This window comes from Lacerta agilis, chromosome 17 (genome assembly GCF_009819535.1).
Source record: "Lacerta agilis isolate rLacAgi1 chromosome 17, rLacAgi1.pri, whole genome shotgun sequence".
NCBI lineage: Eukaryota > Metazoa > Chordata > Lepidosauria > Squamata > Lacertidae > Lacerta > Lacerta agilis.
In genome coordinates this window covers 6,524,724-6,533,953 of record NC_046328.1, presented here as the reverse complement: position 1 = coordinate 6,533,953, position 9,230 = coordinate 6,524,724, and the positions used below count along the sequence as shown (strand labels likewise).

Below are 9,230 nucleotides of genomic sequence, written 5' to 3'. Positions count from 1 at the left end.
ATCCTAACTCTACCTGGTTAGAAATCTAAACGCAAACCAATTTTCAGTATACATACAATCATTACACATGGCTTTTAACTCAGGAGGGCTGAAAAAAACCAAACCATTAAAAACAAATTAGTTTCTTTTTAAATAAGGGACCATCAGTATTCCTTGCACTAAAAACTTTTCCTTAGAATGTTCACCTTGTTTTATCCACCATATCTTGACTTTCAACGTTTCAGTTTTATCCCTTCACTGGCTATATTGTCTATCTGACAACAGCACTGTTAAAAAGAACATTTTTTTCATTATTATGTTACTTTAGTTCCGAGCACTATTGTGAGTGCATGCGAGTCTTTCAAAGTAGGGTCACTCCATGGGTTCTTTTTTTAAATTATTATTATTATTATTATTACTACCATTATTATTATTACTATACATTCTGTTCACACACAGGTAGGGGGTTGCAAAGCCGACTCGTATTTTCCATGGTGGGCTTTGGGCAAGTGCTGGGGCTTCTTGTAAAGTCCGCTACTTGCAATGACGCTGGCCGGTTTTCTCCGAGTCCTCTTCTTTAGCCTCCGGCTGCAAACGCTTTGCCAGGACTGGAAGGTCTTGGAGGTCCAGATCCACATGCCGCTGGTAATCCCCACAACCAGCAACATGAAGACTTTGACCATGAAAATCTCCACCACCGGGATAGAGTGGCTCATCGAGCAGTCCAGGTGTTTGGTCTGGTTATTCACCTTGCACTTCTGCTGCATGGCCAGACTTTCCAGTAATCCATGTTCAGCCTCTCGTAAAAGTAAGCAATGACACAGGTAGCCGGCACCGTATACAAACCGAGAAGACCCGATCCTGACCATGAGTTTCTCCAGCTTGTCTGTGTTTTCCCCACCAGTTTTCATCACCCTCCTGATGTGGAACAGGGCTACAAAGCCAGAGAGAATGAAGGAGGTGCCTATGATTAGGTAGCAAGCCAGAGGGACCAGCACAAATCCAGTCAAGGCATTCACATCCATGCTCCCCACGTAGCACAAGCCTGTCAGCTCATCCCCAGCCACCCTCCGCATCACCAAGATCATGATCGTCTTCACGGCTGGGATGGCCCAGGCCGCCAAGTGGAAGTAGCTACTGTTGGCTTCAATGGCCTCGTGGCCCCATTTCTTCCCGGCGGCCAGGAACCAAGTCAATGTCAAGATCACCCACCACAAGGAGCTGGCCATGCCAAAGTAATAGAGCACGAGGAAGACAAGAGTGCACCCTGCTCTCCAAGCCCTCCTGGATGACGTAGAGCTGTCCACTGTCGCGGTCGCAGGCAATGCTCTCGGCACCAGAGAAGAGGCGGATGATGTACCCCACCGAGTAGACGCAGTAGCACATGGACAAGAAGATGATGGGCCTTTCGGGATACTTGAAGCGCTGGGGGTCTATCAGGAAGGTGAGGACGGTGAAAGCGCTGGAGAAGAAGCAGAGGATGCCGACAGCGATCCAGATGACGGCAAACTGCTTGTCATGGCGGCTCCAGTAGACGTCGACCCCGGCGGTGCAGAGCGGGGCGCAGGAAGCGCTCTTCTCCACGTGGTGGAACTTGCCGGGGTTCTCGCAAGTGGCCCGCCCCAAGCCGTCCTTGTGCTGCTGCTGCAGGTCGTGGCTGGCGCTTTGGGGCCTCTGGGGCCGGAACATGGGGGCAGGATGCTGGAGCCCCTGGGGGGCTCCTCGGAGCCGTTGTTGGGTTTCCATGCATAGGTAGTTGGGGTCGTTTTTTTAGGCAGCTTGCTGCAGTCCAGGGAGTCGGGCCACTTGAAGGTGAACTGCTCCATGATGGCGAACACTTGAAGCGGGCCTGCTCGCACATCACCCGGCAAGCGGGGATGGGCGTGGAGACCTGCTCCGTGCACATGGGGGCGTAGAGGGCAGAGGAAGAACTTGAGGTGCCCGTGGCAGCCGTACTCCACCAGGGGGGCAAACTCGTGGAGCTGAATGGCTGCTTCGCGCTGGTCCTCGTGCCCCATCAGGTTGGGCATCCGAGTCATGTTGTAGCCGATGTCCTTGCACATGGGGATCTCGATGGGCTGGCACCTTCCGTCCCCGGCCCGGTCGATGTCGATGGAGCTGATGCCGAAGCAGGAGCAGACCAGTGCAAGACAATGCCCAGAGTCCGACGGGAGTTCCTCCGCGCTGCGCCCATGCTGGCCGACGCTGCGCGACGACCCTCCGCTCCTGGCTCCCGCGTCTCGGAAAATGCCTGGAAGAAGGCTGCTTCTGTTGGCGGCGGCGGCTGGTGTCAAACCAGCTCTTCCGAAGCCCCTTCCCCGGCCACCGTCGCTCCCAACTTTCGCCAGGAGCCCCCCCAGAAGGGGACAGGCCCGATCCACTCGACGTGGGGCAGTAGCATAGCAGCCCCTTCTCACCTTCCCACCCCAAAGGAAAGCGAAATAGCGCCTTTCAACTCCGGTTAAGAGCTTCGCATCCGAACAGCGGAGGTATTCCGGCCAAAGTCCATCCTGGTCAGTTTCCAAACTCGATAGGGCAAAAGCAGCGGCGGCGGCGGAGAGAAGGAAAGACCCGGGAGAGAAGGACCCTCTCGCTGTTTCAGCCCTCCCCACCCCCTCCGCAACCAAACTTACTGCACCAAGGAGAGAAAGCTTAAGTTGCGGGGGCTTGCCGCTTCTTTTTAAGTCCTTGCAAGGGGTCTCTTGGCGACAGGCGTTCTTTCCTCCATCTCCGCCGACCACGATCGCAGGAACGGTCGGTGCCCCTTGCTTGCAAAGTTGCTCGTTCAAACGGAAAAGGGGAAATCCCAGCGATCACTGCACCTCCAGCGCACACATGTCCCCAAAGCGGCGTGGAAGCTCCTCTTTCTTCTCGGTCTGTAGGCTGTAGCTTCTCTCTCTCTCTCTCTCTCTCTCTCTCTCTCTCTCTCTCTCTCTCTCTCTCCGATTTGTGCCTCGGACGATCCCACCTCTCCACACTTTTCGCTCGCTCGTTCCCCCTCCCTCCTTCCCCCAGGAGGCGGGCCTTGCGAGCCGACGAGAGGCGGGGAGGAGGCAGATCCGATTGCAACGAGAAGGCGAGCTCTGAAGCGCTGTGGCGAGGAGAGCTTGTCGGCGGGGTTTGGCGGGGGGGGGAGCGCACCAAATCTCCTTCCGAAATACACGCGCACCGGCCCTGGGTCGGATATTTTTTTCCCCTTCCACCCAAAGCGAGAGGTCGGCGGGGCGCAGAGATGCGTGCGTAAAAGCTCTCTTCCTCCCTCCCTCCCTCTCTCTCTCTCTCTCTCTCTCTTTCAGAAGAGTAACTCCTGGGGTTTGCAGCAGCTGTGTTTGGAGGAGGCGTTTACAGCCCATGATACTCTCTCTCACGCGCGCACACACCACACACACACAGCCTAGGATCCGCCTTCCCTGCGACACTCACTTTGCATGAGAAAAGGTGAAACTGACACGGCGATTACTTTCCAATCATTCGGAACGCCTTTCAAAAGAAAAGCGGGGTGCGCGGGGAGGGGGGGGGAGAACCTCTGGAAAGACCCTGGAGGTCCTCCCTCGATCAGTGCCGATTTTTAAAAAGTTTCTTTTTCGTCTCTCCTCTCTTAAACATCTCCCCCACCATCGATCTCTCGCTCTCGCTCTCTCGAAACTTTCCATGCTCTCTCTCCTCTCCTCCCCGCCCAGTCTTACTCCTCCTCATTTGTTGTAACAACAAGCTTCTGGTTTGGGTTTTTAAAGTTGCCTTTTGAAACCTCAGAGCCATATTTTGTTGTTGTTCAGGAGTTCCAAAGCATGGTTCTCATGCGCCCCCTTTTATCCATACAACGTTCTTTTGAGGTAGGGTAGGCTGAGAGATAGTGACTGGCCCACAGCCTTCCGGGGATTTTCGTGGCTGAGTGGGCAGTTGAATTCCTCTCTCGAAATTCAACTTCTTTTGGTAAATGCAGCAGGCAAGCTTTGGGATGGCACACAATTGTTCCTTGAGGTTATTATAATTTTATTTTTATTCTTTTACAAATGGGACCTGGTTGCAGTGTGGGGCACTCGTGGCCAGCCAAGTCCCTTTTCAGGCTACTCCATTGCAGCCTGTCAGGTTTTCATCCTCTCTCCCAGCTTTCTGTAGTCACTGAATATACTCAGTCCACATTTGGGGGTATTCCCCCCCCAACCAATGGTTCCTCTCCCCCTTTGTATTTCTGCAAACTTTGGAATCCCCACTCCCACAGTTCTGAGTGTGGTACTGCTTTGGCTACATAAGGATGTAGAGTTTGCTATATTCTATTATTATCTTGTTAATCTATTTAGGGATAGAGTGCCATCAGTGGGTATGGCACTTTGAAGAAGGCCTTTGCCCTGAGGAGAATACAGTCTAAAATCTGACACAGGGGAGACCACAGTGGGGTGAAGCATGGTGAAGCATACAAGGGAAGAACATAAGAAGGGTCTATCTCCTCCATCAGGCCAATGGCCCATCTAGTCCAGAACTCACAGGTGCCAAGCTGAAGCCTCTGGGAAGCCTGCAAGCAGGACATGAGCAAAAAAGCACTCACCGTGCTTATGGGCTTAGTGTGGTTCCAGGTCCTTAGCCTTTGTTTCAGTGTGACATGAGGATGGTTTGTGTGAAATGAACAAAATAAATGACTTTCTCCTTAATTACCACCTGTGAAGGCTACCGGACTATAGAAAAGACTGTCGGGCAGGAAGCCTCTAGTTCAAATATCATCAGACAGACAGAAACTCACTTTGTGGACTGAGGCAAGCCAATCTCTCTCTCTTGGCGTCAGTATTCCCATTCTGCAATATGGGGTCAATATTACTGGCCTTTTTTGCAGGGTTGTTCTAAGGATTTAGAAAAATATACACACCACACACATACAATTTGATGTCCCCTTTCAGGGCAAAACTCCCCCCTCAAGTGACTCACATGCAAAAAAAGCATAAAATGGAAGAAGTCTATTCCCAATAAAACAGAAGCTGTTCAGGCATCTGTTTAAAAACCATTTCACAGCCTGGTACAGCATTCAATACAAACCAAATTTAACAATTTGGAAGAGGCAATTTTAGAACCAGCTGCTGTATAAACCATTTTTTAAAAAAAATATTAAGCCCACCTCTTGCTAAACTTAGGTCAAAATTAATAGCTTTTCAAGTCCTGTTTAAAAAAGAGAATGAAGCTGAAACATATATCACAAGTATGAGACTACCACTGCAAAGGCCCTGTCACTAGTGCCCTTCTCTTGATAGATCACTGTTTCTGTTTTGTCTTTTGGAGAGATTTTGTAGATGACCTTGAAAAAAATCTTGATGTAATATCACAATTAATAGCATATTAAAAGCAACCACTCTACCTGAGACGACTGAGCTACAAAAACAAGGCAGTTGATATAACATGCATAACCTTTTCCAATGCCTACAACAACCATATAAGGGAGGTCACAATTATTCGCATATTGAAGATGGGAATGTTGAAGCTGGGTGCAAGTAGCTCAGGGAGTTCTCTACCCTAGTGAAGATGAAATCTGAAGCAGTCACTTCTTAAGTACAAAGTTGCATCAGGTGAGTCCCAGGTTGAGGCTAGAAACCAATAGCACATGCAATTTTAGGAATATGGGGCACAGTCTGATTTCCTAATAAGTTCTGAAGTGAGAGGTGCTGCCTGAGTGAGTAGGGCATCCTCAACCTTATTTTACATTCCAGGACTTAACTCAGTCACTGGAAAACAGTTCCAGTCCTTGGAAACCTTGGCTGAAATGAAGCGCTTCTAAGAATGGACTTGGTTTCCAGAAGATGAAATGCTTGGGGTTAATTCTGGATCAAAATCACACCCTTGCCAGTGGACTGAAGAAGCATTTCCATCTGCCCCTGCCTCAGATAAGTTTCAATGTGTTGCTTGCGAATTGGTTAAAGGGGGGGAAACCACTTCATACATTCACAAGAAACTCCTATCTGTTCTCACTAATTCAGATGCTCTGAAAACAGGTTTTGAAACAAGCTCTACAGCTAAGCCCTGTGTGTGTTAAATTAAGCCCCCCTTAGAATTCTTATATTTGGGGTGGGGGTGGAGGGAAGGCGAGGAGAAGGATGATCTTGAAGAGCCCGGTGGGGGTGGTTGCTCAAAAGGGGATTGAGTTGGGCGCATTTTATTGCCAGGGCCATAAATGTCTGGCTGAGAAGCTTGTAAAAATCCAGTTGGCCGGGAGACTTCAGCCCCATCTGTTTACAAAATGTAAGCTTTGATTGTGAGCTGAGAGCCAAAAGCATCTTTCATGCAGAGACCAAAAGTCAGAAACAGAACCACACGAGGCTTAGGTGACTTTAAGTTAAATCCCCTAAAATACCATGTGGCAAAGTGGAAAGTTCCCTCCCAGTAAGCTATAAGGTACAGGAGGGCTGGTTTTCTCCACCCTGGAGGAATTTAGGCTGCAATTCCAGGGATACTGACCTGGGAGTGAGCCCCATTGAACTCACTGCCAGTTACATCTGAGTAAAGATGCATAAGATTGAAGCTACTAACATGAGTTTGGCCAAACTGCGAGAGGCAGTGAAGGATAGGCGTGCCTGGCGTGCTCTGGTCCATGGGATCACGAAGAGTCGGACACGACTGAACGACTGAACAACAACAAAAGATGCATAAGATTGCAATGTAATTGCATTTTCCTCTGCATGCCACCAGGGAGTGTTACTGCTGCCCCATTGCTGGGTGCAATCTTGTGCATGTCTACACAGAAGTAAAAGCCACTAAGCTCACTGGACAGCTAGGGTTGCATCCTTAGAGTGACTGTGACAGCAAACCCACAATGACTGGAGGCGTCAGCACAAATTCAGATTGCCGTGTGTGTGTGTGCGCGCTACGCTAACATTTCCTGCCGCAAAAACATGGATGTCACACAAAAATCTTGAAACGGTGCAGCGCGACAGGTTAGGAGGTCTTTTTTAGGCCTGGTGGGTGAGTTATAATTCCTGATCTGCATTAATCAGGAGCAGGGAATCTTTTTTCCATCTGAGGGCCACACTCCCTTCACAGGAGCTTTCTGGTGGTGGTGGGGAGCACATGCCAGTGGTGGGAAGGGCCAGAGTCAAAAAATGGGCAGAGCAATCAATTGCTTATAATACCCCTTTCTAGCCTCCATCTGGATATGCATGATCAGAATTCAAGGACATAGAGTCCAGGGGTCAGCAAACTTTTCAGCAGGGGGCCGGTCCACTGTCCCTCAGACCTTGTGGTAGGCTGGACTGTATTTTGAAGGAAAAAAAATGAGCAAATTCCTATGCCCACCAAATAACCCAGAGATGCATTTTAAATAAAAGGGCACATTCCACTCATGTAAAAACACGCTGATTCCTGGACCATCCGCGGGCCGGATTTAGAAGGTGATTGGGCCGGATCCGGCCCCCGGCCTTAGTTTGCCTACCCATAACATAGATAGACCACCCAGACAAAAACACAACAACTCAAGGAAAGGACAAAATAGGGCTGGTGGGGGGGCATTTTCCAATATTCAAACTGGAAAAACTAGGCAGGGGCTGCAGATTCCCCACTTACAACCCTCTTTCTATTTTTTTCTATTCTCTCCCCAGGTCATTCCATCTCTGGCTAGTCCCTCCCTGTAGATGAAGTTGTTCAGCCTAATGGCAGGTTTGCCACCTCACTGTTTCCCAGGTAGATGTTTAAAGCTGCAGGTGCAATGTCCATATGCTTATGTTTGCTGCGTGAAACGTCAGTGTTTTCTGCGGCAAATGCTGAGTGCCCAGCTGCCCTTAGTCAATTGTCCTGCTTTGACACGGACTTCAGATCTGGGCTGTTTTGTGCAGACACCCTTTGTGGAATGGTACAATATCCGCGAGTGGCGCTGTGGGTTAAACCACTGACCTAGGGCTTGCCGATCAGAAGGTCGGCGGTTCGAATCCCCGCGACAGGGTGAGCTCCCGTTGCTCGGTCCCAGCTCCTGCCCACCTAGCAGTTCGAAAGCACGTCAAAGTGCAAGTAGATAAATAGGTACCGCTCCGGCGGGAAAGTAAATGGCGTTTCTGTGCGCTGCTCTGGTTCACCAGAAGCGGCTTTGTCATGCTGGCCATATGACCCGGAAGCTGTACGCCGGCTCCCTCGGCCAATAAAGTGAGATGAGTGCCGCAACCCCAGAGTCGGACACGACTGGACCTAATGGTCAGGGGTCCCTTTACCTTTACCTTTTACAATATCCCTAGTCAGAATCACGCACAACACACAGAGTTCACTTTCTTGCGTGGAAATTCATTCCTTATGTTTCTTCGGCTCTGTATCTCTAACAATCTGCCATTACAAATTGATCTGCCAAAGTGGTGGAAAGAGAGACTCAACTGCATTGATTTTTTTTTAAAAGAGAAAAGGAAGGAAGAAAAAGAGAAGGCATTGCTCAAATGGGAAAAGAAAAGCACAGATACAACTCTTGTGCCGATCTCTTGTGCTGAACTACCTTACATTGCTAAAGTTGTGTTTGAGCTTTGAGCATCAAAGAAGCTTTTATCAGGCAGCTACTTACCTTTTGCTGCTGAATGGTTCCATGGGACTAAAAAACATCCACACTCCTATGCAAACGCCCGGGTGTTTTCAGTCAGAAGCACCATCCAAACAAGAGCCAGTGTGGTGTAGTGGTTAAGAGTGGTAGACTCATAATCTGGGGAACCGGGTTCGTGTCTCCACTCCTCCACATGCAGTTGCTGGGTGACCTTGGGCTAGTCACACTTCTTTGAAGTCTCTCAGCCCCACTCACCTCACAGAGTGTTTGTTGTGGGGGAGGAAGGGAAAGGAGAATGTGAGCCGCTTTGAGACTCCTTCGGGTAGTGAAAAGCGGGATATCAAATCCAAACTCTTCTTCTTTCTTCTTCTTCTTCTTCTTCTTCTTCTTCTTCTTCTTCTTCTTCTCTTCTTCAACAGGACCACCACCATCTGCTTCAATAGCAGTTGGACATTTTTAGTCTACCAAATGAGGATGGGGAACCTTTGGCCCTCCCAGTGCTGTTCAACTCCCAGTAGCCCTAAGCCAGCAGGATCAATGGCGAGGGATCGGAGTGGCAGCTCAGCAACACCTGGAGGGCACACGTTGGCTACCCCTGCTATGGAGACTTGCAAGTGTCAAATTCCAATGGAACATACCGGTACGTTTATAAAAGTAGCTAGAGGCAGCAATGCTTCTCTGCTGCAAACTACTGTGAGAACTGGAAGCTAGACTTGATGGACCATTGGCTTGATTCAGCAGGCTATTCATGTTCCTAGGC

General features: G+C 49.6%; 1 protein-coding gene across 1 annotated transcript; it reads right to left on the bottom strand.

Moving 5' to 3' along the window:
* Positions 1-399: 399 nt before the first annotated feature.
* FZD10 (frizzled class receptor 10) lies at positions 400-2,783 on the bottom strand (the record flags this gene model as incomplete). The annotated part of the gene is given in 9 exon segments (XM_033136093.1): positions 400-751; positions 754-824; positions 826-1,248; positions 1,250-1,667; positions 1,670-1,719; positions 1,721-1,751; positions 1,754-1,807; positions 1,810-1,898; positions 1,900-2,783. Coding segments are annotated over 9 exon segments (2,343 nt in total), but the record flags the coding sequence as incomplete, so codon positions are not given.
* Positions 2,784-9,230: the final 6,447 nt, after the last annotated feature.